The sequence below is a fragment of the Psammomys obesus genome, unplaced genomic scaffold (assembly GCF_907164565.1).
Source record: "Psammomys obesus unplaced genomic scaffold, mPsaObe1.curated_primary_1811, whole genome shotgun sequence".
Lineage (NCBI taxonomy): Eukaryota > Metazoa > Chordata > Mammalia > Rodentia > Muridae > Psammomys > Psammomys obesus.
In genome coordinates, this window is record NW_026596091.1 from 5,322,014 (window position 1) to 5,349,893 (window position 27,880).

General features: G+C 44.0%; 1 protein-coding gene across 1 annotated transcript; it reads right to left on the reverse strand.

The window, feature by feature from the left end:
- Positions 1-107: 107 nt before the first annotated feature.
- Positions 108-27,880, reverse strand: Dram1 (DNA damage regulated autophagy modulator 1). The gene is made up of 7 exons (XM_055627948.1): positions 27,750-27,880; positions 18,762-18,829; positions 14,889-15,031; positions 11,803-11,980; positions 4,680-4,738; positions 956-1,048; positions 108-395 (listed from the first exon to the last, which is right to left on the reverse strand). Exons 1-7 carry the CDS (start codon positions 27,878-27,880, stop codon positions 351-353), a joined length of 717 nt encoding a protein of 238 aa, XP_055483923.1. The 3' UTR covers positions 108-350.

Consider the following 27,880-nt stretch of genomic DNA (forward strand, 5'->3'; position numbering starts at 1 on the left):
AGTCCTAAACTTAACATTTTTTTCTTAGTGTATTTTCATAAATAATTCATACATAAAAGTCTAAAGAATCTATTAAAAAATAATCCTTAATTTTCTGTAATGCCTCATCTTGTCTGCATATGAATCTGTTCATATAAAGAGTGCCTTAGAAAGTATAAAAATATTGCTACAGTGTCCCCAATGCTATACATTCTCTAGAAAACATACCTTTGTAAATAGAACAACTACTAGGAATTCTTAATGAAATTCAAGTCCCGGATGTGCCACAAATGTGTTCCAATCAGGGTGACATCCAAGCCTGTCCATCCTCTGTGCCACTTGATATTCCCTGAGACAGGATTCTCGGTCTTTCAAAGGTTATCATTGATTTCTGTGGATATCCTTAAAGTGACTCCCTGCAGAGATGGAGGAGAGGGAACCAAAGAGTGACACAGTTCCAGAATCAACCATGATATCTTAGAAGCTTTGCCTCCCCTCAGAGGTGACCCCACTACTGTGCCACGCTTGAATTGGGTTCTAATGGATTCTCTTGGCTTTGCATATCAGTTTAGCCAATGACTCATTCATTCTAGATGAGAGCCTCCATGTAGTCATATATGCTAAGGTCTTGCCTTCCCTTGGTCTGAGGAATGTTTTCTAACAGTTTCTTTTACACAGTCATATTTTCTGGTTTTTGGAACTAGTGAGATTTCCCTGAACACAGCCTGGACTTTGAGCATCAAATGGCAGATAACATGAAAGTTTCATCGGTTAAATGACCGGCTGGAGATGTGTCTAACACGTGTCCCCACCCTTTGGAAAGATGCTACTAATGTGCAGTTCACAAGCTCCCAGCCCACCTCTCCCCATCAAACACATTACAAGAGTAAAAAGAATGTTTCGCAAAATGTAAGAACTTTTCTGTTTTCACTATTCATCACAATTCATATGACATTTGAACTGATTAAATCCTTACCCGGAAATCTTGGATGAATGTTAGGAAATAGAAAATAAAACCAAAGGCCACGGTCCACTCACAGATGGCGCTCACTACGTGATACACATAATCCTAACAGTGACAATAAAGAGACAGAGTTTAGCCTAAAGGGGCTCAGGTGAAGGAAATCACCTAAAATATGAGATAAAAATATGAGATAATCAGACCTGAGGAAAACGCTGTCCAATCAATGCAAACTCATCCATCACTTGTCTTTATATAACTTCAAAAGGTAGATTAAGGACCACAGAATAGCTGAGACCATGATGCAAATCTGGAGCCCAGTGAGAATGGGTCTGGTTTTGTTGCCCTGCCCTGGGAACCCCGAAGCTGAAGGGCACACAGAAGTGTCCGGGGGGGCATCCCCAGGGATCTCCCAGAATGAGTATGTGCATGCACACAAGACCAGCCCAGCACCCCGGTAGGTTTGAATATCTCTGTTTTTGTGGGTATTAATTTCACAGAGTTCTGCTTTACAGAGTAAGGAAAATAGAGCTGCAGAGCAAATGCCCACAGCAAGACACTCATTGCATGACCCTATTTTGGAGAAAATCAATGCCCAGAATCAAGACCTTGACCTCACCTGTGTCTGGAGGTGAGAAATAGTGAAACAGGTAGTATTGAAATAGACAAGATCAAAGCCGTGTTTCATCAATTCATTCCACTTCTTTTGATTTTAATTTTAACTTTACTTATTTGTTTATTTATTGTTTATTTGCTGTGTTGGGGATTTAACCAGGGCGTTGAATAAACTAGGAAAGTGATCTACCACTGACTGCCAGCCCACTCCATTTTCACAAAAGAGGAAAATAATGTCAGTGCTGTTTCAGAAGTAAAAAGGCTTCCACAATGCATCCATGAGTATCTCTCTCTCTCTGGGTCTGTGTGTGTCTCCCATCTCTGTCTGCATCTGTGTGTGTGTGTGTGTGTGTGTGTGTGTGTGTGCATGTGTGTGTGTGTGTACATCTGCTTCTTTTTTAATACTGTAAATTCAGTTAAAAGCACTCTTAAACTCTAAAGATTTTTTTCCCCTCATCTTCATTCTGATCAGCTCACATACCCAATCTGTAAACACTTGGCTTAAGGCCTGTGATTTCAAGAGAACAGGCTGGTTTAAGCGTGACACTCTGCCCTTCTTTCCATCCACAAGGATTGGGTGAGATTGCAATAGTATCTCTATAGATGCTCACACTCACCTATTGTTCTTACCCCAGGGCACAACTGAGGAGAACCTGGCCTGTCTAATTAGGGACAGAGAACAGTGGCCACTAATTTTTGGTCCAGTGGATCGTCCCTAGACAATGAAGATGTCTTACGACAGCAGAGGGCAAGGGGCCAGAGAGGTGGCTCAGTGGTTAAGAGCAGTGGCTGCTCTTGCAAGGATCGGGTTTGTTTCCCAGCACCCACATGGCAGCTCACAACTGTCTGGAACTCCGGTTCTAGGGAATCCTGAACCTCTTCTGTCTCCAAGCAAGATCACCAGGCGTGTGCATGGTGCGTATACATACATGAAGGCATAAAAATAAACATTCAGTAGAGGGCAAGGCTGGCAGACGGCACTGAGGCGAAGCTAGCGAGCTGTTACTGGAGCCCACGTGCTGGAAGTGGAGCGCCAACTCTGTCCTCCGATCTCTACCTATGTGCTATGGTGTGTGTGTGTGTGTGTGTGTGTTAAACAAAATCATTTTTTAAAAGTGGGGCAATATGATAGTGAGAGAGCTCAGAACCAGAGTCCCAGTTTCTCCTCTTTAAATGTAAATGCAGGCTTAGCTATGTGAATGACAGTGAATTACGATTCTCACCACCACCACCCCTTCCCGCAAGCCACACACAGTGTGCAGGGCAAGTTCTAATATACCGCATGGAAGTTCAGGGTGGTGCCTAACCACTGCTGTACCCAGACAGTACGAGGGTTTTCAGTGTAGACTTCATTCAAGAAGCAGAAGTACTACAGTAAAGAGAAAACCAGACACTAGATATGTTTGTGCTCTTTTTGTTAAGGCCAAGATCTCTTTGTGGCCCAGGCTGCTCCTCCTTTTGCCCCAGCCTTTGGAGCCCTAGAATCACAAGCATGAGCCATCCTCCCTACCCTGCTCCTTTGCTTTGTTGAGCCAAGCTGAGCCCTTGATCGCATTTTGATTTGTGGTGAAATACTGTCACCTAGTGGCTGATACTTGAAGTATCAGCTTCCCTGGCTTTCCTCTGCGGACTGCATCCATGTCCTTGGCTAGAGGAGGAACACCTTTTAGTTGGGGCTACCGCCCCACTACCCAGACTTTGACGAGCCATTCAAAAGAAGCACTTTTTGAAATCCTAGCTGGAGCATCCTCTTCTTCAGCATTGTCCCTGTAGCTGTCTTGATGGCTTCCACTGCATGTCAGAATTGTACTTTTTGAAAATTGTTGCTCTAGCCACTCTGCACATGCCCCACCCATCACGGCAAATGCCCCCTTCCTCTCACCTCCTGCCTTCAGCTTCTAACCCACTGTTTCTACTGGAACTGTTTTTTGAAAAACATGAGAGACCTATTGCTGCTTAAATTCAGGACCCTCACTCCCTGGACTGCTTAGCTACACCTGCCACGTTCAACTATTCCCTTTTTCAAAAATGTCCTTTTTACAGGCCTTTCCCAGCACTCAGAGCAGACATCTCTGTGAGTTCAAGGCCAGCCTGATCTACAGAGCGAGTTCAGGACAGCCAGGGCTACACAGAAAAATCCTGTCTGGGAAAAAAACAAAAAAAGCAAAAAACTAAAAATGTCCTTCTCTTAGTCTCTGGGATACCTTCTCTTGGTCTCTGGGATACCATGCCCTGGCCCATGGTGATTGGTCTCTGGAATACTTTCTCTTGGTCTCTGGGATAACATGCCCTGGCCCATGGGGAGACTTGACTGTTGCTCTTGTGGGTCCACAACATGCCGTCGGAACTTCAATTCCAAGTTGTTCTTACTTTCAAAGTATTGTATTTGGCAAAAGACAGCCATTGTTTGAGCTGAACCCCAGGCTTCCCTGGGGATTCACTTTCCCAGAGCTGTCCTGACTGTCCCCACAGCCTGCTGTCCTGAGAGCCGCCCGAGAACCGCCCTGCGCAGCGCTGGTTCTCACATCGGCCCACACCTCTTCTGTTTGATTTTGGTTGAAGACATTCTTCTATTTGCCCCCTTGAAAGGCCCCACCACTCTCTACCATCTATTCTGTGGCCCGAGCATCATCTTGTCAATTGAGACATACTAGGAAAAAGGTGGATCCCTAAACTGACTGGGTTTCCCTGAAAATCAAGACATTCCAATTTACCCAAGTCAGGGTAATAAGACCTTTCACTTTTAAGAAAACCCGAAACAGCAACAAATCCCACTTTCCTGTCATTACCCAACTGTCCTGATGATGTTCCCCACTGTGTGTGTCCACCACGGAGCTTCCTCCCTCCCAGAGCAGCTCTGGAGGGCTTATTCCAGTCTGCAGACCAGCAGCTGCCTTGGATTCATCAAGTGCAGACCATGGCCAGTTGCACCTATAACTAAGCCTGCTTCCAGGCTGCCTTTTGCAGCTAATTATCACACGCAGTAGTAAGCCAATTCCAATTCACAGTGACTCCATGTTTTCCAGCCCACCTTAAGAAAGGACAGTGTCCCTTCCTAGGATTCACCAGCCGCCCTGCCATAGACCTGGGATCGGCACCTATATACTGAGGGGGAAACAGTTACCTTTTCTTTTGGATTCCATTCCAGCTTCGTTATAGAAATTAGCGAAGCACAGGCAATCACTTTTAAGAGATTGTTAAGGAAGCAGCAGAAGAAAATAGGTCCTTTACTATTAAGATGACTCTATTGTTACACAATCCTTAAACACAACATTTCTACAATCCAACCAGCTCTGTGAACATCTTATAATCTCAGACCTTCAATCACGACAGTAGCTAAGGTCCAGCCAGTGTACGCAACACCTGCCTGACGTGTGCAGGGCCCGGGACCACTAAGCAAATATATAAATCAATAAGATAGAGCATGTTATTCCTTAGGAAGTGCAGTTATTCCTTAGCAGGGCTTTTGTGGGTGCTGCAGTGGTCTGAAGAAAGTGGCCCCACAGGCTCATAGATTTGAATGCTTGGTCACACAGGGGTGGCCTTCTTTGATAGTATTAGAAAGAGTCGGAGGTGTGGCCTTGTTAGAGGAAGCCTGGCACTCAGGGTGGGTTTTGAGGTTTCAAAAGCCCACAGCCAGCCCAGCGTTTTTCTCTTTCAGCCTATGGATCAGGACAGAGCTCTTGGTTACTTCTCCAGCACCATGCCTACCTGCTACCATGCTCCTGGTGCCATAATAATATGGGGCTAAGCCCCTCAAACTGTAAGCCAGACCCTAATTAAATGCTTTTGAGAATCATTCCTGTCATGGTGTCTCTTCACAGCAATAAAACAGTGACTAAGACACTGTTTTATGGTATATGGTAGAATTCTAATCTGTGGCTACATTCAGTTCAACCTGACATTTAAGCAAGCTGCTTAAAGCTGGCCTAACTGGCTGACACGGGAATCCAAGACAGGTTTGCCATTATTTGTTGTTTTGGTTTGGGGTTTTTTTTTTTTTTTTTTTTTTTTTTGGTTTTTTTGTTGTTGCTTTTCAAGGCAGGATTTCATTACATATACAAAAATAAGCTATCAAAGGGCTGGAAAGGTGGCTCAGTAGTTAAGAGCACTGGCTGCTCTTGCAGAGGACCTGCGTTCTAATTTCCAGAACCCACATCTGTACATAACCAACATAATTCCAGTTCCAAAGGCTCTAATACCCTCTCTGGTGTCTGTGGGCCCTGCAGGCACCTGCTGCGCTGACATCCATCCATGCAGGCAAAGCACCCGAGTACATAACAATTATAAAGAAAAAATAAGCTAATTTTCTAATTCAAACTATTAGCTTTTAGAAACAGACTTTTGGACAGAAGTGGAGCCTCCTTCCTCCCGACGAAGAATTACAGAGCCAAGAGAGATGACAGCCGCAGAGAGCCCTGCCTTCCCTGGGCGCTGCTGCCTCACACAGGCAGGGTTAAACTAAAAGGTAAGGGTTGGGGGAACGATGGGAAAATAGGAAGTCTGTTTTTAAAAATACGGGGACTCAGTCTGAAGTGCTGAGTCTTCTCTGCTGAAGGCAAAGGCACATCCTCCACTCCTGGCCTCTGCCTTCATATTCTGCAAAGCTTAACACGTCTTGCTTTCTCGGAATAAAAGCAGCCGCAAGCATAGACGATCCCTGGACCATCTAGTGACTGTAGCTCTGCCTCCACCCATTCCAAAGCCCATTAATTCTCACATCTATTTACTCTTCAGTCCCCTCCTCAGTGTGCCCGGCACCACGCTGGCTGTGAGTACATGAGGAGATCAGCTAAACAGACAGTCTCAGCACCAGAACTATTAAAGTCCCGTTAGAACAGCAATGGCTCTGGTGAAAAAACAAAACATTAATTCAGTATGCCCTGACATTGGGGTGCCAGGGAGTATATCACGAAGTTCAGCTTTATCTGAGTTATGAAATTTGAAGACATCTCTAAAGCAGCCCCATCCCCAAAGAACTGTATTCGTAAGTTTAAACTTGCCAGTAGCCATGTTTTTAAAAACTACAAACGTAGTGGCACACACCTGTAATCCCAGCACTGGGGAGGCAGAGGCAGGAGGATTGCTATGAGTTCAAGGCCAGTCTGGTCTTCAAAGTGAGTCTAGGATAGCCACAGCTACACAGAGAAACCCTGTCTTGGAAAAAAAGGGGCAGGGGGAGGAGGCGGGTGTGATGGTGCACACTTTTAATCCCAAAGCTCAGGAGGTAGAGGCAGGCAGATCTGAGAGTTCTTGGCCACACTGGTCTACAAAGGAAGTTCCAGGACAGCCAGGGCTGCACAGAGAAACCCTGTCTCAAAAACAAACAAGCAAACAAACAAAACAAAACAAAAACAAAAAAGTCCACTAAACTTAAAAGAAATAAATGAAATTAATAATAATAAATTCAAAAGACAGGAGATGGTGGTGCATACCTGTAATCCCAGCACTTGGGGAGGTAGAGGCAGGCGGAAAGATCTCTGTGAGTTTGAGGCCAGCCTGGTCTACAGAGTGAGTCCAGGACAGCCAAGGCTACACAAATGAAAAAATCCAACACTAAACACCGCATCATTTGATGTTATCTTATATGCTGATAGGTAGCATATATCTGATTTAACCTAATACATCAAATAATACGAATGGTGATGAAACAGAAATGTCTCATTGTAAAGAGCTCCTTCAGATGACATGAGTTTGGTTCCCAGCAAGCATGGTGACAGCTAACAACTGCCTATAAGTCACAGTTCCAGGGGGTGTGGTGTCTCTTCTGATCTCTGTGGGCACCTGTACACACATACACGCACATACAGAATTTTAAAATACTAATAACATATTGACAATATCATTTTAATGTATAATAAAATACAGAATTATTCATGCAAGCGTAGTGTAGTCCTCACATCAGTAAAACCAGCATTTGGAGAGGAGAATCGATAATTTGAAGCTAGCCTAGACTACAAAATGAGTAAGTCCACTCCCTCCCTCCCCTCTTCCCACAAAAAAACATGCAAAGGAGAAGGAGGAGAAACTAAGCAAGCCATTTACTCAACTACACTCCTTTTCTCTTATCAAGTGTTCTACGTTTACCAAAGACCTCAATATGGGCTAGCCATTATTTCAAGTATGCAAAAAGTCACATAGTTACGGTGATGGACCAGTAAACCCAGCTCTAAGATAGCCCCTGGGATAAGGCAAAAGCAGAAGAAAACAGCCTGCCTGAGGCAAAACATGTGTCACAATGTGGCTGAGGCAACAGGAAGTCTCAGACCATAGGCCTCAGGAGCCCTGTTAAGGTCCTTCCTTCTCCACCCTTTCTTTTTTATTTTTATTTATTTGCTTGTCTGTTTTTGGTAAGGGGAAGGAGTGTGAGCAGTGTCTATGTAACTCTAGCTGTCCTGGAACTGTCTATGGACCAGGCTGGCCTTCAACTCAGATCCACCTGCCTCTGCCTCTCAAGCACTGGAATTAAAGGATCAAGCCACTATTTTCTCTAGCCTTTTTTGATTTCTTTCTTCCCTTCCTCCCTTCCTTCCTTTTTCAGTCAGGTTTGTACTACTGCCATCATGCGTTGCTTCTGTGAAGTTTTTGAAAGCTTTAGAAGTTGAGGAAAGATAGGCCAGTTAAGTGGGAGAAAATTAGAAACCTGCCATGAAATGACTGGCCTTACAACCAGGCGTTGACAGCACACAACTTTAATCCCACACTCAGGAGACAGAGGCAGGCAGATCTTTGAGACAGAGACCATCTTCACAAAGTGAGTCTAGGACAGCCAAGGCTACTCAGAAAAACCCTCTCAGAGAGAGGGAGGGAGGGAGGAAAGGAAAGAAAAAAAAAAGGCAGAAGGATTGGGCCTCATTCAGTGGCTCAGTTTCTTCAGGAATCAATGAGGCTATTTCATGTCACAGAAATATTAAGGAGAAATGGGCATTTCAAGGAGCCTTTAATGTTTTTCCAGAGAAACCACAGAAAAGCTTGAGGCCAGAGACTTTTTCACGAGGCATCTTGCTGAATTGATTCAGGTTAGTTTGTTGCAGGGACAGACATACAACCTGCTTCTGTTTTGGTCTCTGACCCTTTGGCTTGGCTAAGAATATGAACCTCCTAGAAATGGAAATGCTAGGGTGGGAAACTGAGGCCAAACGTCCCTTTGCACTGTGACTCTGGTTTTGTATTGAGAGCTTAGCCTCCAGGAGCTGGAAGCAAAGGAAAATACAACTTATTTATACATCTTATAGTCAACACAAGCTAAAGAGTTAAGGAACTCTGTTTGAGAGAAAGTATGAGCATCTTTCAAACTATTAACAGGACAAAGAAATGGGGAGGGAATTGCCTTAGAACAAAGGCATGCTGTCTGTTAGTAAATTTCTCAGAGGCTTAGTTCCTCCCTGAGTGTAAATTTTATAATTAAAAATTTCCCCACGACCAGGAGGAGAAAGCCAGCTGGGTAGCACATGACTGTAATCCCAGCACTCAGGAGACTGAGGCAGAAAAGATTACCACAGGTCTGTGGCCAGCCTGAGCTACAGAGTAGAACTCTATCTCAAAATGAGAAGTAAAAACAAGAGCAAAATTGCGTATTTAGTCAATCTGGTATAATTTCTAGTTTAGGAGAGAAACACAGAGCTAGGGTTTGGAAGGGCATGATACCTCCTGAGAATGACCACTACCTGGCCTATATTTCTTTCTTCCTGCAATCTGACATAAGATGGAGAATTTTCCACCCTTGAAATACCATATCACGTTTTCTTGTTTTAAATACTTCATTGAAGAAATAAAGTGAGCCAGGTGTGATCACACACACCTGAAATCCCAGCACTTGACAGGCTGAAAACAGGTTGGATACCGGCCAGCCTATAATGAGACCCTGTTCTCAAACAGAGAGAGAGAAGTGGGGGAAGGAAAGGAGGGCCGAGAAGGAAATACTTCAATTTCTTTGTTTTTAATGAAGATAGATTATTCTCTCATACAGTGTACCCAACTACAGTTTCTCCTCCCTCCACTCTCCTAACTCCACCTCCCCCAAATCCACTGCCCCTTTTTAGAAAGGAGCAGACCTCCAAGAGATAACAACCAAACAGGACAAAATCACATACAGTAAGACAAGGTAGATGCCCTCCTATCAAGGCTGGACAAGGCAACCCCACAGGAGGAAAAAAGGCTTTGCCTTCGTTTCATTTCAATTCATTTCGTTTGCTTGGTTTTCTGAGACAGGGTTTCATGTTTAGCTCTGGCTGTCCTGGAACTCACGATGGAGACCAGGCGGGCCTTGAACTCAGCCTGCCTCTGCCTCCTGAGTGCTGGGATTAAAGGACAGGGTATTTCTTAGGACACCAGTCCCACCAGCCCTGGCTGGTCCTCCTGCCTACGCCTCAAGTGCTAGAATTACAGGCATGTGCCACTATGCCCCACTTTCATTTCTTTTAGATCAAAATGTATAAGCATGATTGAATACTCATTACCTTCTTGTCTCATTGCTAAATTAGAAAAGAAGTGAATTTCATATTGAAAACAAGACAGTGACTACAAAAAGGCTAAATGTATTTTGGGTTGATGTGATCATAAGTGACAGAGTGTAAAATGAAATCCTTAGTACAGGTAAGTCAAACTACCCCGTCCCCAGAGGCATGGAGTCTGGACTCTTGGGATGCTACAAAGCTATTTCTTTAATTACAAGGCCAATATTTGACATCTTTAACCAAGCACTACAAAAAAATTCAATATTTGCATTTGGCTTTTGAAACTGACCCATGCGAAGGAAAGTAAACAGACTCCCTTGCTTTTCTTCTATCCCCCTTCACTCTTTTCCCACAAAGCATGTTTGAATCTAATGCTTCCATAGTGGAGTCCACTTTTATTTGCTCTTCTGAAAAGTTTTAGACACTTGGAATGGCTTCAGGAACAGGGGTGAAGGGGGAACATCAAATTTGCTGGACCACTGTGACAAAGATCCTTTGCTCAACTATGCAGTCTGGATCCTTAACCTTCTCCTGGGCCCACTTCAATATAAAGAACAATTTAACTAGAATATAAATATAAAGAATATAAATATAGAATATAAAGTCAATTGAACTAGATCTTGGCTAAGGTTAAAACAGTGGTTTGCGTGAGAATGACCCCCTTTGTCTCATGTATTTGAATGTTTGGTTCTCAGTTAGTGGAACTGTTTGGGAAGGATTCGGTGGCATGGTCTTGTCAGAAGTGTGTCTCAGGGGGCTGGGAGAGAGCTTTGAAGTTTCAAAAGCCTGTGCCATTCCTAGTTACCTTCCTCTGCCTCATCATTGTGGACCAAGATGCAAATGCTCAGCTACTGCTCCAGTGCCATGTGAACCTGTCTGCCTGCTTGCTGCCTCAGTCCCCACCTCATGACAGTCATGGGCTCTAACCCTCTGAAACTGTGAGCCCAAACAAACCCCTTCTTCTATAAATTGCCTTGATCATAGCGTCTTTTCAAAGCAACAGAAAGGTAACTAAGACAGATATAAAATATCTCCATCCCACCACCAAAGCTTCATTGTGTCTGCTGGGAGCTTGGCCCCAAATGGCAACAGTACTGGGGAAGATTCTAGAAACTTTAAGAGCTGGGACCTATGGGGGGAAAAGCAGATGGGGCTGGGGGGTAGGGGCTAAGGGTGGGGGACTGGTATGGGGAAACACAGGGCAGTCCTTGGGCCAGGACTGGGGGAATCATGTCCCTGAGCCCTTCCCCCGCCACCTCTTCCTGTTTCTCTTCCTTCCCTATCTCCCTTCCTCCCCTCTATCTCTTGCCTTCTTTCCTGTTCATAATGAGGTGAAGAAATTCTGTCCCAACATGCTCTGATTGCCATAATCTTCTGCCTGAGCACACGGGCCCCAGCAACTGTGGGCTGAAGTCTCAGAAACACTGAACCAAAATAAAGCCTTCCCCTTAGGTTGTTTTTGTCAGTCATACTGTCAACAGCGACCCCAGGTCTACTAATCAATTTCCTCATTGTTGGTATGATCTCTCTTGTTTTCTGAGTCCTCCTCCTCCTTCAGCATCCCTTAGGCTGTCTCTTTTCCCTGAAGTGTCCCATACAAGAACACCCAGTGACCCCAACTGGCTCCCTGTCTATGGACCCCCATTTACCTACACCGTACTCAGGGATCTGTCTCCCTACTGCAAGCCCCCACACTCCAGCAGCCCCTAGTCTAGCGACTGCTCCGGCCGGAAGTAGGACAATCTTCCTCCTTCCTTGAGTACTTTTACAATCCACGCATGAAAAGGATACTGGGGACCACAGCTGCGCAGGAAACCGCAGAGATGGCCATCCGGACATGGCACGTGGCCATGGTGTTCCACTGGGGACACGATTTGTAGGAGATGATGGTTTGCAGGAGTGTGTATGCCACACCGCAGACGAAAGCCAGAAGGGCGCCGCCATCATGGACGACCGGTACAGCTAACTCCTGCAGAGACCACAGGCAGGTTCTTATTCCGGGGGTGGGGATGCTAACTAACCTCCAGCACTCATTCGCTCACTCTGGGATGCTCTAAGCCAGTGGTTCTCAACCTTCCTGATGCTGCAACCCTTTGATACCATTCCTCATTGTTGTGCACCTCCCCCCATCATAAAGTTACTTTCGTTGCTACTTCATAACTGTCATTTGCTGTGTTTTCCGATGCTTTTAGGCGACTCCCATAAAAGGGTCAGTCAGCCCCGAAAGGGGCCGAGACCCCTAGGTTAAGAATCTTCACAAGCCAGTCATGCTGAGAAAAGCCTCCTGTTATTGATTAAGGGCAGCCGTTGAGGCTTCTCCACATTTGCTACAGCGCACGAGATAAGAAAAACATACCATCCACACTGGAAAAGAATTGTGCGGATAGGCTCTAGAGCCCGGCACTTGGAACTTAGAAGTTCTAACTCCAGCCCGGCTCAGTGGTGGTGCATGCCTGTAATCCCAGCACTCGGGAAGGCAGAGGCAGGCGGATCTCTGTGAGTTGGAGGCCAGCCTGGTCTACACAGCAAGTCCAGGAAAGTTTTAACTTCACCATGAGACTGTGACTTTAAGATAATTAGAGACTTCATTGCAGTAAAGACCGTATCATAGCATTTCCTATAAAAACTGCATTTAGAAGCCAGGTGAGGGGCTGGAGAGATGGTTCAGAGGTTAAGAGCACTGGCTGCTCTCCCAGAGGTCCTGAGTTCAATTCCCAGCAACCACATGGTGGCTCACAGCCATCTATAATGAGATCTGGTGCCCCCTTCTGGAATGCAGGTGTACATGAAGGCAGAACATTATAAATAAATAAATCTTCGAAAGGAGATGAAGGAAGAGGAGCAGCAGCCAGGTGAGGCAGGAGAACCACTCTGAGTACCAGGCACAATTGCATCCACATTCTGCAAGACATCACCAACTGCTATCTCTAACCTGAGCATATAGATACAGTTACAAAGGAAAAGTAAGGGACATGCATGTTTTAAAATGTGCATGCCCCTTTAAGTACTTACAGACATCAGGAAAATAATCACTGAATGATATAAAGAAAAGTGTTTAAGATGAAAATTCTATATTGCATATGTCTTAACACAATCTTAAAAATATTTTAAAAGAGCTAAGAGAAACAAATCCCTTTCGTTGCTTGGATGTGAGACGTATTTGGATGAAAGCAAAATAGAAACCAAAGCATGATCTGCTAATGAGTCACTTTCAGGAATAACCAGAATTCTGTGCAGGGATCATATGTGTGTGCTACCATGCCTGGCTTGTTTTATTTATGTATGTATTTAATTACTTTTTTAGGCAGGTTCTTGTTATGTAGCTGAGGCTGGCTTCCACCTCATAGTCCTCCTCCCTTATCCTCCTAAGTATGCTCATAGTTCTTTTTGTAAGAGACAGACAGTGTGTGTGTGTGTGTGTGTGTGTGTGTGTGTCTGTGTGTCTGTGCCTGCACATGGTACATAATCAGAGAACAGCTTTGGAAGTCAGTTTTCTCCTTCTGTGGTGGATTTTGGGAATTGTTCATCAGACAAGGGCCTTTTCATATTTACATGCTGATAAATAATTCTTACCCCTTTTAGCATCCCTCCCTTTAGCATCCCTCCCTGATGATAGAGCTGTAAACCGTTCTACCATATTTCATCATCCAATGATTCTTAGAGCCCTTACCCATCCCTGGCCTGTGAGTCCCTGAATAGGCCTTAACTGCTGGCAAACAGCCCTGAGTTTCCCAAGGTGCTTTATCGTCTCCCTTGATAAAGGCAGAGATGGTGAATCTGTGGGGGCTTGTGATATGCACGTCAACCTAGGTCACAATGACCACAGTCCAGTTCCAGGCTGCAGTAGACATTAGAGAATGGATGGAGAGCAGCCCACTAGAGGTGAAGCCACCATCTTTGTATAAAAACCAGCATCATTCAAGAGCATTGCTGGTGGGGAGAAGGTTAAAAATATTCCCCTAGGCAATACCCAAGGCCTCCTGTAGTAATCCATCCTGCTCTCACATGGAGACAACAGGTAAGAAGAGTGTAGGACCATCGCAGTGGATCTGACTATGACAGCCACTAAGTCCGGACTGTAGGCTGCTGTATGCCGATTCGCTCATCTGATCCTTATTCAGTAATATGAACAAGGAGTTCAATGGATTTTTCTAAGACATTAAATAGTCTCTCCATAGACAAATCAAATGCTTTCTTGCAAAAGATGGAGGGATAAGCAGAAATCTACAAACCAGAAAAAAGGTATGGTCACTGGAACAGGGGCCCTATTTTGGCTCTTCGGTCTAATTCACTGAATAAATCTGAGCCAATAATTTCACCTCCACAAACCAAATCTTCACACTCAAAAGGGAGGAATCAGGTGTTTCTCTTTGAGTACCAGGTGGATCTTATCCAATGGTAGAGTCGTAGGCATTCATTCTGAGGAAAACCCGTTTACAAAGCTAAAGGAATTCTTACTTCAGACTACATGAATACGAACTGCGAAGCAGTCATGGTACTTCATGCCCCAAATTCCTGAACTCAGGAGGCTGAGGCGGGAGAACTCAGCATTAGTGGTTTTAAGCTAAACTACTTATATATGTGTGTGTGCGTGCGTGCATGCTATTAAAATGACTGCCAAGATTTCATAGGGGGTTAAAAATCTCTTTAAAAACAAAGATGATCAAGCGGGGAGCAGTGCTCAGCCTGTAGCACCATTTGAGGTGCACACTCTCCTCTCCCACTTCCCAGGCAAGACTAACAATCATTTAAAAATCAATCCAACCCCAATCCATTGATCTCATAGCTTTCCTGACACAAGCTGGTTTCTTGCATTCCTGCTTCTCTGTTCACGCAGACTCTTCCAATCTCAACCACCCAAAACACTCAGGCCATACCTGAAAATTGGCCACAATGCCCATTCCAATACATCCCACCAATCCGAGAACTAATGACACCAAGTTAATAATAGGAGTGCTGAAATAGTAGGTCTCATTTTGCTTCTGCACTATTTTATATCTTGTGTACATCGTAGCTGCACCTGCAAAAAAGAAGCACAGGCTAGTAAAATCGAGTAATACAAGAACACATGAGAGTTTTGTTTGTTTGTTTGTTTTCTAAAGTCCTTGATTATGGCTGAGTGTGTAACAAACATAAGGCCTTGAGTTTGATTTCTAGCATGAGAAACAAACAAAAAAAAATGTCATGATTGCAGCACATTTTGTTCTTCCCAGTATTCTCTACCCTATGCAATGGACAAATGCATGCACACACATGCACATACATCATATCTTGGCCTTTTTCACATATAGGCCATTGAACTCCATGTGTTATTCAATGACTTGCTTTTCTCACTTAACAGTGTACCATGAAGATTCTTCCAAGTCACTGCAAAATAAATCTACACTGTCATTTTTAGGAGATTTCTATATGGTTTGTGAGATCCTGTCTTTATTTCACCCTCTTTTATAAACTGGTTTCCATTTGCTCCCTGAGTTTAGATTGTAGTGGTATTGACATATTTTGCACACCAAAATTCTATCTACTGCAAATATTACAAATTTTCTTCTGGACTGTTTTTTAAAATGTGAAAGACATTCAGCCCTCATTGCAGTTAGGTGGAATTTATATGGCCAGACTGGGCAACTTGGAAGAGACCTTATCTCAACAATGTAAACCATAAAGACTTAGGTAAATAAAAAGGACGCTATCAAGGTGTGATGGCACTTGGCTATATTCCCAGCCTTAAGAAGGCTAGAAAAGAGAATTACAAGTTCTATGCAACATCTGTGCTACATAACAAATGTAAATGTAAGACTTTACCTGGAAGGGAAAAAAAATTAAAAATGAATACTTATCCTAATCTTAATTTGAATATTCCATGTCATATATTTTGTCTAGTGGCAAAAGCATAAACAATTGGTATAATATTCCTTTCGGAATGTATACGATTCACCCTTGTTCATTCAAATGCTGATTTCTCTACCACTCTAGCTGGTTTCAATCCAGACATTGCATTGTGATGTTAATTCTAAGCATTACCTGTCTCAAGTGTCTGTAAACATGCCATTTGTTCTCTGTATTTTCAATAATACAACCAGCCAATGCTGTGCAATGGAGAGAATAGGGTGGGACATGCTGGTCTGGAGGGGAGGAGAGAGAAGTGAGTGGGAGGAGTGGGAGAGAGAGGTTGGCAGGAGGACTTGGAATCATGAGGAGGGATGAACCAGACCTAAGATATGACTAAAAGCAAGTACAATGTGGGAAATCTGAATGGGAGGAAAGTATGCAGGCTTGGAGGTTTAGGATAGAGTAACTATTGCCCAGCATTGTGCTCTAGGTTAATTAAATAAATCCTAGTCTCTGTGTGGTGATTTGGGTATACAGCTGGTTTAGGAATAACCACTGTTAAACTAAAAGATAAATCAATAATAAATATTAATAACCAACAACACTAAACTTATCACTGATTGTAGTAAAACAATTACTTGCTCTTCTAAGTCTGGTTTCAAAGATTCCTATAAAGGCACTGGGACCCACTGGCCCTGTGTTTCTTCCTCCTTCCCTTTTCCAAGCCCAGGTGGAAGAGCCCATGAATGGGTGAGCAAGTCAAACTTCCTATCGAGTTGCACAAACAGTATTCTAAAGCTGCTTGCTCCCTTAGTGGGTTCCCAGAAGTTTTCCTGACCTACTCAACAGAGGGAAGTGAGTGTTGGTTACACAATGCGGCCTGATTGGATAAAGGAAGGGCTGGGAGCCTCGAGTCTGACACAGGCACCCTCAGATCCTCCGGCAGGAGAGAGTTTTGTATCAATAGCAAAATAACTGAAATCAGTGTTGATGACACTGGCTCATGGGGGGATTGTGTTCCATCAGTTGTTTCCGCCGTGCTTCTGAGTTCCTGGGAACAAAATCATACCCGAGACAGATACAAACTACTCTCTTTTATCATTTTCCATTTCTCCTAACAACAGGCCAGCAGCTCTCAGCCTGTTGAAAGCATCCAATTTCCCCTAAACTGTTTGGTTTTCATTTATGTCACTAAGGATCAAAGCTAGTACTGCCCACATGCCAATCAAGCATGGCTCCAAGTGTTCATTTACAACATGTATTCACTGAGCCTCACTAAAATTGAGTAGATCCGTAGGGGAGCTCAGGAACATGTCTCTAACCCCAGATGTCCCCAGGCGAGCTGCCCTCAGGATACATCTTGCCATACAGCCTTATGCACTGGGGTACACAAGCACCGTGGCTACACATAAGGTTTTGAAAACTAAATTATACTGAAAATCCATTTCAGGGCCAGAGAGATGGCTCAGCAGTTAAGAATGCTTGTTGCAGGTCAGAGGTTCTGTGGCTGGGTTGCTGTCCCAGTCCCACCACTCAAAGCCTTGCTTGGTTACAGAAGATGGCCAGTTCAGGCTCCATAACCCCATCACTAGGAGTCCTCACTAGGGTCACCTTCATAGATTCCAAGAAGTTTCTACTGCACAAATCCCTGCCCCTAACACACACACTACATTGTCTCTCCCTGTACTGTCCCTCTGAACGTCCCTTCTGTTCCCACCTCTACCCACCCCAGAGTCCACCTACAAAACCTGTTCTATTTTCCCTTCCCTGGGGATTTATGCATCCCCTTCCAGAGTCGGCCTTGTTTCTCGGCTTCTGGCTCTGTGGATCATAGCGTGACTATCCTTTTCTTAACAGCCTAACATCCACTTATAAGTGAGAGCATATCATGTTTGGCTTCTGGATCTGGGCTATCTCCCTCAGGATGGTTTTTGTTTTTTGTTTTTCCAGTTTCATCAATTTGCCTATAAATTTCATGGTGTCATTTTTTTAACAGCTGAATAAGAATACTCCATTGCATAAATATACCGCATTTTTTAAATCCATTCTTCAGTTGAGGAGCATCTAGGTTGTTTCCAGTTTCTGGCTGTTATCTTGTTATGCTGTGTTTGCTTGCCATCCCTGAGGAGGCCTGCTCTTTTCTGAAGGGAAATGGAAAAGCAGTGGATCTGGGGAAGAGGGAAGGAGATGAGGGTGGGGGCAGGACAGACAGACATGGGGCTGGGAGGAGAGAAGGGAAGGAGAACTGTGGTGGGGATGTACTGTATGAGAAGAATAAATAAAGTTTTAAAAAATGCTTATTGCTCTCTCATGACGACTGAAGTTCAGACTCCAGTGCCCACATTGTTTGACTCAAAAATGCTTGTAACTCTAAAAGATATGACTCCCTCTTCTAGCCCCCAAGAGCTCTGACACATGCATGTTTATACATGCAAATAGTTTAAAAAACACCAATAAGTGTACGTTTGTGTGTGTGCGCACACATACACAACACTCACATACATAATTTTTTTTTAATTGAGACAGGGTTTCTCTGTGAAACTCTGTCTGTCCTGGAACTTTCTCTGTAGACCAGGCTGGCCTCAAATTCACAGAGACCCACCTGCCTCTGCCTCCCCAGTGCTGGGATTAAAGGTATAAAAACATAAATTAGATAATACAAAAATTTTAACTCCATTTCAGAAATTTGGGATTTAAAAGTACCTCTTAAAAGTCTGTCTCAGATTACCAGTTAAGTATAGTCCTATGATGAGGCTATACATAATGGTGGATTTTTTTTTTAAAAACAGTGTAGTGTCTCAAAGTAGTGCAAAATTTTAGTAACAGAGATTGTGCTTTTTTTTTTAAGTACACAAACTACAAGTGCCATTTTATTACACTTGAGATTGTAAGTTTCTCATTTACAATAATTATGTACTTACCAAGAAATGCAGAGAAGTTTATCATGAACCCAAAAATACCACTCTCTGGTGGTGTTGTCCCTGTGTCACTGAGAAAGAAAATAAAACATCAGATTATTTCAAATGAGTCTTAGTTCCAACCCAAGGGCAGATAATTGGTCCATTTATAGTGATCTTTCTAGGTGTTCAGACATTGAGTTTCAAAAGTATGACCCAAATTCATCCTGAAGTATTTTTTGTTTGGGCTCTAAAGAAACCTAAAATTGGTTTTTATACCATAAAAGTTTACATTTAGGAATACAGAGATAGACCTATTGGTAAAGTGCTTGTTGCACAAAGCATGAGGCCTTAAACTCAATCCCCATCCCCCATGTGAAAACCCCAGGTGTGGAATCTCACACTTCCTCCTAAGGAACTCACTGCCTGTTCAGCTAGCCTGGCTGAATCAGTGAGAGAAGGTGTGACCTGAAAGAAGATGGCCCCAGGCTGGGAGAAAGTGGAGCTATTAGGAGGTGAGGCCTTGTTGAGGTGGGTGTGGCCTTGTTGAAGGACATGTGTCACTGGACAGGGACTTTGAGGTTTCTGAAGCCCGATGGAGGCTCAGCGGCTCGCCCTTTTGTCCTGCTGTCTAAGGATCCATCAGGTGCAGATCTCTCAGCATTGTGTCTGCCTGCATGCTGCCATGCTTGCCGCCGTGGTAAGAGCGGGCTAAAGCTCTGAACTGTAAGCCAGCCCCAATTAAATGTTTTCCTTTATAAGAGTTGTCATGGTATCTCTTCACAGTAATAAAAACCCTGACTAAGGCAAAGATCTTGTCTTGAAAGCAGAGGGAGAGCAACTGAATTTGAGAGTTTGTCCTCCAGCCTCCATAGGTTATTTGCACACACAAGCACCCACACCTGCATGTACACATGCGCTCACACATACATGAAGACACTCTAAACACCCATAAAAGCTAGACGATGTTTAAAATAGATGGCACGGCTCTTTGCCAAGCAACCCCACTCGTTAAGCTCAGTGAGTGCTGATTCTCAATGAAGAGTTGAGTGTGGCTATTTCAAAAATAGAAGTCACTGAAAATTCTATGAATTTTCTAAGTGCTTGAAAATTCTATGATTGCTATAATAAATGCACATAAATGTACCACTTTGATCTTTAATGTCTGGGTTTATGCATAATACAGTAGCAAAAACTGAGCAATTTACTGATTACTACTAAGCACTTTTGAAAACCCCACTTGAAGGAAGCCTCATTCATAGCTGTCCTCAACTGCAAGCAGCTTTTAGGTCATAGGTTGAACATGAGTGCTAGTTTAATCAATTATCTTAACAAAAGGAGGTTCCTATAGAAAAAGAATTAAGTCTTAGGTGCAGTCTATCAGTTACTGAGATGACTCAGAGAGCAGTGGTGAAGACCTGGGAGCATGGCTCAGTATCAAAGGGCCTAGCATGCACAGGCACCCAGTCAGAGAAAGTGTTGGGCATGTTTTGTATTCTTTTCATTAGTGTCAGGTGATAAGATACAAGGCTGCACCCAAGCTACCTTTTCAGTTTAAAATATCAGGACCAAGGTGCTCCCAACAGGAAACAACTTGCACTGATTCGGGGTATTTGCACTTTTAAAAATAGCTCTGAAATATCTATGTTGAAAACCCATCCCATTGAAAAGACACACTTCCAAGCGAGTGGAAAATTCCACAAGGAGCCTGTACATGCAGAAAGCAGGAACCTCTAAGCTCTGCCAGGATTTACCTTTTAAAAGGGGATGTAAAGAGGCTGAGTGGCTGGTAACAAGCCCCTTGACTGCTTGTGTTTCCATCCTGGTACCAGAGCCTGATAAGGAGGAAACATTCCCACTTTCCCAGCTTCCTACACTCAAGGAGGGCTGGAGAAGGCCTCCATGTGTAGGGTAGGGCTGAGTGGCCCAGGGGAAGGAAGGGATGAAAGCCAGGAACAGAATAATGGCCGAGACAGCCTGAGCCCTAGGGCAGCACATTTGGCAGATGATTAAGTCTGAAGAGAACATCAAGCCTCCCTGTCTCCCCCTGAGGGGGTAAAAAGCAACCAGCAGTGAGGCAGCTCACAGTGCTTGGCACTCATCTACCATCTTAGACAGGCACATGGTAGGGGCAGAAACTAGGGCAGATATGTACACGTGGAAAGGGAAGGAAATGGCGTAATGGGTTGATGATATTCAAGGAGGTGGTTGGGCATTTAAAACATTCTGAAAAGTCATGAGAAAACAACTAGACTTGGGCATTCATCTATTGATGGCAAAGATATATGTCAAAAGCCTTGATGTACAGTCTACACGGCATCAAACATGACCTGAAAGCCCGAATACTATTTTATTTTTGTGTATCTGTTTCAAATCATATAGGCATGATGCGGTGTGTTGGTGGACTGTGTGACTGTTGTGAGGGGAGGTCTCAGGTGAAAGGAGGACAATAAATAGATGAGCAAACGAACACTTTCAGGCAGGACTTTAAGCACCCTGTAAATAACATTTATTTATTTATGTGTTTATTGAATGAATGATTCTGACTCCCCACCCTCAGAAAGACTAGTCAAGACTTGGAGTAGACACACACCTGTAATCCTAGCACTTGGGAGGCTCAGGCAAACTATGAGTTCAAGGCCAGTGTGGACTAAATAACAAGCCCCTGGGGGAAAACCCTAATATATATTACTTATTGAATATTAATTATGCATGAGACAGGGTTTTGTATTTACTGCATTGTTCAGAATTAAAGGGTGTGGAGAGAACACATGTGGCAGTAAATGTACAGCTCTAGAGGGTTCTTGATTTGTTAGCATTTGCCAAGTCCTTGGGGCAAATGTATCCAACATCTGACATACGACTACCAAAATTCAACACACTGCACATGGAGTTGGAAGAACAACAACACAGATGGCGTTCAGGGGTGATGCCTGCTGGCCCCAGTGCACCATGGGAAAGTGCCACTGTGCCTCTGATGTATACCAGGAAGAGATTAAGTAGGTGAGAACTCTAAGCTTCCCAAATAACAGAATTTAATTGTAAATTCTCTTTGACAAGCAATGTCATGCTATATCTGATTTTTTTTTTTTTTTTGGTCCAGGATTCTGTATGCACAAACCCATCAACAGTGCATTGGTTCATACCCAGCAGGCTCATATTCCCTACCTTTTCACCACCATAAGTAGTTGTCAGCACTACAACTACTTAAAACAACTTTGCTGACTCTACAATCATTAGTTCTTCACTTATCAGAGAAACCTATTAGAAACAATCAGAATTCATCAATAAAAAGTGGGTTTGGCGTGGTTGCTCACTTGGTATTCCCAGCATATGAGTGGCTGAGGTGACAGGATTGCCTCAAGTTCAAGGCCACCCTAAGCTTATGGTGTGAAACTATCTCAAAAAATAAAAAATCAGCAAAATATTTGAGTTCAGTCATGATTTCCCAAATCTACCAGGTAAAAATTGTCAGATTTGAGGTTTCCAATAGGAAAGGTATCCAGTGGATAAGATGACACCTAATTACATGAGACAATTTTTTTTTTTTTCTCAAGAATATTTCATGAAGGCTGGAGAGATGGCTCAGAGGTTAGGAGCACTGACTGCTCCTCCAGCAGTCCTGAGTTCAATTCCCAGCAACCACATGGTGGCTCACAAACATCTATAATGAGATCTGGTGCCCTCTTCTGGCATGTAGTTGTACATGCAGGCAGAATATTGTATACATAATAAATATTTTTTTTAAAGAATATTTCATGAAAAATTTCCAAGCAGCAAATAAAATCTGGACAAACTTTATAAACTAGTATTATTGGAAAGTGTGGGGAGAAGACAATGGAAGATGAGAAGACTATTTGGAAGGACTATGAAACATGTAAGATGAGGACAGAAGGAATGGGGGATGCCTTGTGAGAGGGAGGCAAACAAACACAAAATAGAGTAATACATACATATGTATATAGAGATATACTCCATAACTGAACTTGTCACTTTGTACGCTAACTAAAAAGATAATAATAGTCAAATAATAAGCAATAGTATTGCTTGTACATTATCATTAGTAAAAGTGAAAGGGTTCATGTTATCAATGAAAATGTCTTCATGCTAGGCGTGGTGATTCATGCTTTTAATCCCAAGCACTGAGGAGGCAGAGGCAGGCAGATCTCTATTCATCCAGGCCAACCAGGGCTGCATAGCTATATCCTGTCTAAAAGGAGGGAGGAAGGGAGAGAGGGAGGGAACTCACTCTTCATGAACCTGTCAGTTCTCTTAGATTACAGATTAGGTGATAAGCAAATGTGGAGTAAAACCTTCCACCTGCTGTGGAAATGCAATGAATGTGGTAGCAAGCGCTAGCCAAGAAAACATACGGGTGAGCCTCTTTCTGATTCCATCCAAGCTCAAATGAAATGATACCGTCATACAAGGCCAAAGGTGGAGCAGCTGTCCATCCATGTCTATATCCGTATTTATTGAATCCACGGATTCCACCAAGCAAGAAGCCAAAATACATGTTGAATTGTATGTATACTGAATTCCCTTGTCATTATCCCCTAAACAATAGTGTTCAGCCACCATTTTTGTAGTGTTTACTTTGTATCTTAAGTAATCTAGAGATGTCCTGCCCTACACAGGAGGATGTGTGCAGCCCTAAGCTATTTATGTAGCATTCTTGAGCAGCCACTGACTTCAGTAGCCTCAGATTATTTTATTCCTCAGGTGTTCTTTACAGCTACCGAGGGATGAATTTGGTTGACATAGGTGTATCTGGGTGCCTGATTCAAGAATCTGGGGAACGTGAGAGAGCAAACCGGCACTACTCCTGCCTCTGCCTCTTGAGTGCTGAGATTAAGTACTACACTAGCACCCCCAGCCTGCTATTAATCTTGAGGCAAACAGATACAAGTGTGTATTGGTTTTCTCCTTTTTCTAACTAAAAACAGCAAGCTTGTCCTGCACCTTGCTTTTCATCAATGTAATAATGTACTCTGGAGATTTAGCTGGAGGGATACAATGCTACAAATGAAAGCTACCACACAGCTCTTGCTTGAAGCATTGCCATTCTTTGGCTAATCTATTTATTTAGCAAGTCTGTTATGATTACTTAGATGGTTTCCAAGCGCCTGAAACCAATATGTAGCTCCATGGAAGAGGCCTTGCCCCACACGCTAAGCTTGAGTTTGCTCCCTACCACACAAATAACCAATTGAGTAACCAGAAGCCAGAAGCACTGTGAGCTACTTCACAAGTAAATATTTCTTTCACATAGTCAGGCAAACCTATAAAAATAAATAAATTGTTTTATCACAGGATGTGTTAATTATTTGCATAGATTTTTACTAAAGTCCCTCTATAAAACTTAAAATCAAGGGCTGGAGAGAAGGTTCAATGGTTAAGAACACTGTCTGCTCTTCCAGAGGAGCCAGGATTGACTCTCAGCACCCACATGGCTGCTGACAACCTGTCACTCTAAGTCCCAGGGCATCTGACACTCTCTAGCCTCCTGGGGCCAGGCATGCACATGGTGAACAGACAGACATACATACAGGCAAAACACTCATTCAAGTAAAAAAGTAATATATTTTTAAATTTAAAATGTATGTTCCCAGGAGCAATGTATGAATGGGTCCCCCGCCAAACTGCACCAATAGTGTTATCAATTGAAAAACACAATCAGTGAATTCCAGCTGAAATGATTTCTCTAAGTGAATGTGAGTATCTTTCCATGTCTCAGAACACATTAAAGAATAACAAGGCCTATTATGCAAGCACTTGAGAGGTGGGGGCAGGAAGATCAGTAATTCAAGGTCATCCTTGGGTATGTATCCAGTTTGAGGCCAACCTGAATTATGAACTACTTGAGACTTGATATCAAAAGACAAACAAAACCAAAAAAACAAAACAAAACAAAACAACAACAACAACACAAAAAAAAAACAGACCAACAGTGTCACAAAGAGAAGTTATATCTGATTATCTGATAAGGAAGCCGACTTTAAGGTCACCCTGAAAAGTGGTTTCCCCTCTCATTTCATAAATGTGCTAAAAATACCAAGTCCACCTCAATGGCCAGACAGTGAAGGGAAGTCAGCATGAGGAACCAACCAAGCACCCATTGACTGGGATCCCAACAGAGATCCACCATGACCTGGGGTAAACAGATGGGGGAGGAGTATTTTTCTGTACATGTATTTGTGTGGAGCTAAGAATCAAGGGGGGGGAGCTCCTTGAAGATGCTAGGCAACACTCATCATTAGGCGTGACCCCACTTTCAGAGCTGTTGTGAATCTTATATTTCTAGAAGGCAATGGGTTTCAGGGTGAGTAAAGACTGGGATGATGCCTGTGGTTGGCCTCTGACACCTTTCAAGCAGTTGAACTATAGCTGTGGTTGCCACGTAGGAGCTGAAGAAACATTTTGGAGACCTACAAGCCAGTGAACCGCATGTGTGAAACGGGCATATTAAAACTGCAAGCACTTGGCCTCCACGGTGGTTCAGTGAGCAAAAGCACTTGCTGCCAAGCCTGAGAAGCAGAGTTTGACCCCTGGAAACCACATAGCCTAAGTGGAGAGCTGACTCCAACAAGTTGTCCTCTAGTCTCCACTTGTAGGCCATGGAGCATGTGGTCACACACAGACAGGTGACAGGAACCCAGGAGTGGTAGGATGCAATTTTAAATCTTAGCTGCCCTTCCAGGCAGTATTAGGACAGGCTTTGATAGGATAGCATTGAGAGAAGGTAGAAAAACTGGACATGTCTAGACTGCCAGTGCCATAACCGTGAGGAAGTATGCATGTGTCTACAACCGAGGAAGAAGGGCATCGTTCTGTGGCTGCCCGTGGCATGAGGTCCCATCCCCAGCACCAAAAGCAACAACCACAATGAAGAAAGCAGACTCAGGAGTGGACGGTTTTGATCCCACTACCCGTGGCTGAGTGAGGAGGAGGGAGACACCAGCACGGCTACAAGGGGATGCCTGTTTCAAAGAGGAAAAAGCCTGAAGGAGGAGGCTAGAAGTGGTGCCTCAGCCTGTCATCCCAGCACTCAGGAAGCTACAACAGGAGGAATGGCACATGGATGAAGCTAATGTGGGCTCCGCAAAGAGACGCTGCCTCCCAAAAGCAAACCAAGACAGACATAGAAGTATCAGTGTGATTAGAGGAAGTAGAGAGTACAGGGAGGACAGGACAGAAAAGAGGAGAGCAGGGGAGGGGAAGAGGGGGAGGGAAGAGGATAGGGAACAGAAGGGGAGGAGAGGAAAGGGGAGAAAAAGAGGGGAAAGGAGAGGAGATGAGAGGAGAGAGGAATGGATAAGAGGGAATGGAGGGGAGAGGAAGATTGGAAGATTCATTTATATAAATAGTAAATACAGAGGGCAGCGGGCTGGCTGGCTGTTCTGGAATTTGCTCTGTAGACCAGGCTGGCATGGAACTCAGAGATCTGCCTGCCTCTTCCTCCCAAGTGCTGGGACCAAAGGTGCTCACCATTACTTACTGATGTTTCACATTACTTACTGATGTCTAGCTTTTACCAGTGTCCAGCCCTTATGTCAAAGGCTTAGAGACAGTCCAGTGCCTCCACTGCTACAAAGGTGGAAGACAAACAACCACAAACCCCCAAGCACACTTGGGCAATCATATGTTTGTTTTGGCTTATAGTTCCTAGCCATTGAGGGGTTGGTCTATCCTGTGGAGTCCCATAGTTCGGCATTCCTTAAAGCCTTCCTTGTTAATTTGTAAGCCTCTTCCTTGGAGTGTCTGTGGTTTCAGTATCTCACAAGTGCTTCCCTTGTTCAGCTGATTGCTCCGCTCAGATTATCTCCTATTTGAGGTTCACTTTAGGGGAACATCAATCATAACCGCACCAGACACAAAGTTTCCAGCCTCGCCGCTGACCGCCTGGCCAACCCATAGCACATAGGAGCTGGGAATGAACCTCAGATCTAGGATACACATAGCTATTATTTTCTCAGGACAGTAGCCAGGGCTAACAGCTCATTTTCATACATGTCAAAGGGAGTATATCTTGATTCAGAAATGAGAGAAGGAGGCAGACAGATGCTGGTCTCTGGGACTGAGAGGTGTTATGAGAAACCATGCCAAGGTTTTTTGTTTGTTTGTTTGTTTGTTTGTTTTCAGGGACAAGAGACCAGCTGCTAAAGTCTTCTTTAAAGGACACAACTACCCCTGTCATGAAAGGTGAAGCTGCTGTCCCTGGCATGGATAAAGTGACCCTTGGAAAAGATGGAGACTAAATAGAAAATGTAAGTACAACAGCACAAGAAATGTGACAGTTTTTGACAACTTGAGAGTTCTCACTTTTAGAGGTACCAGGTCCTGACACTGGTGGGCTTTGTGCTCTGTGATGCCATAGACACAGGGCGACAGGGTGTGAGCTGTTTTCTGTCCTTTGGTAGCCTTCACACCAGTGCCCTACCGATGTTACATTAACTGGTTTAAACCTCCATTTTCTCTCATGGAAAATAAACTTAGCTGTGGAGAAGTGAGCCCCACTGTGGTAGTGAAGCCCTTTAATCCCAGCACTAGTGAAGCAGAGGAAGGTGGGACTAGAGTTCAAGGCTTGCCTAAAGTTCATGCAAGAACCTTAGTGAGATCTAGTCTCAGAGAGAGGGGGGGCAGGGGAGAGGGACCAGGAGCTGTTGGGAAGTGGAAGAAAAGCAGGCAAGCAGTTTGGCGCATGCCTCCATCTACTTATAAGTGGTACCCTTGTCTCAGTGTCACCAAAGAAGGCTCCTCAAGATTTTACCCCACACTCCAGGTCTAAAAGTGCCACCAGCTGTGTGGGGCCCTGGCTCCTGATGCTTTCAGCGCACTGTTTCTCTTAAAGGCATAACTCACACCTCTCTAAACATGCCAGGATGTCAGTGATTACCTCCAGCTGTCACACCTTGCCTCAAGACCACCCCACTCTGCCTGGCCTGGACGCCTTCCCTCCCTCTTATCAGCGCTGTCCCATGGACCCCCCTGGGTCCCTGAAGCTTGACTTACCTGATGTAGGGAAGAAAGGGATTGACGTGCCCAGTGAGCACTGCGACCACATAGGAGATGATAAAGGCTGCGGATGACCATGTCACCAGTAGGAAGGGGACGAAGGACATTCCCTTGAGGAACCACAGCAT

What these genes read in the sequence shown, in the direction of transcription:
- Dram1 (XM_055627948.1), bottom strand. Translation starts at nt 27,880, where the DNA reads ATGCTGTGGTTCCTCAAGGGAATGTCCTTCGTCCCCTTCCTACTGGTG. An exon ending in AAACTTCTCTGCATTTCTTG is followed by an intron (nt 15,032 to 18,761) that starts GTAAGTACATAA and finishes TCTTTTTTGCAG; the next exon opens with GTGCAGCTACGATGTACACA. An exon ending in CTGCGCAGCTGTGGTCCCCA is followed by an intron (nt 4,739 to 11,802) that starts GTATCCTTTTCA and finishes ATCTCTTAAAAG; the next exon opens with TGATTGCCTGTGCTTCGCTA.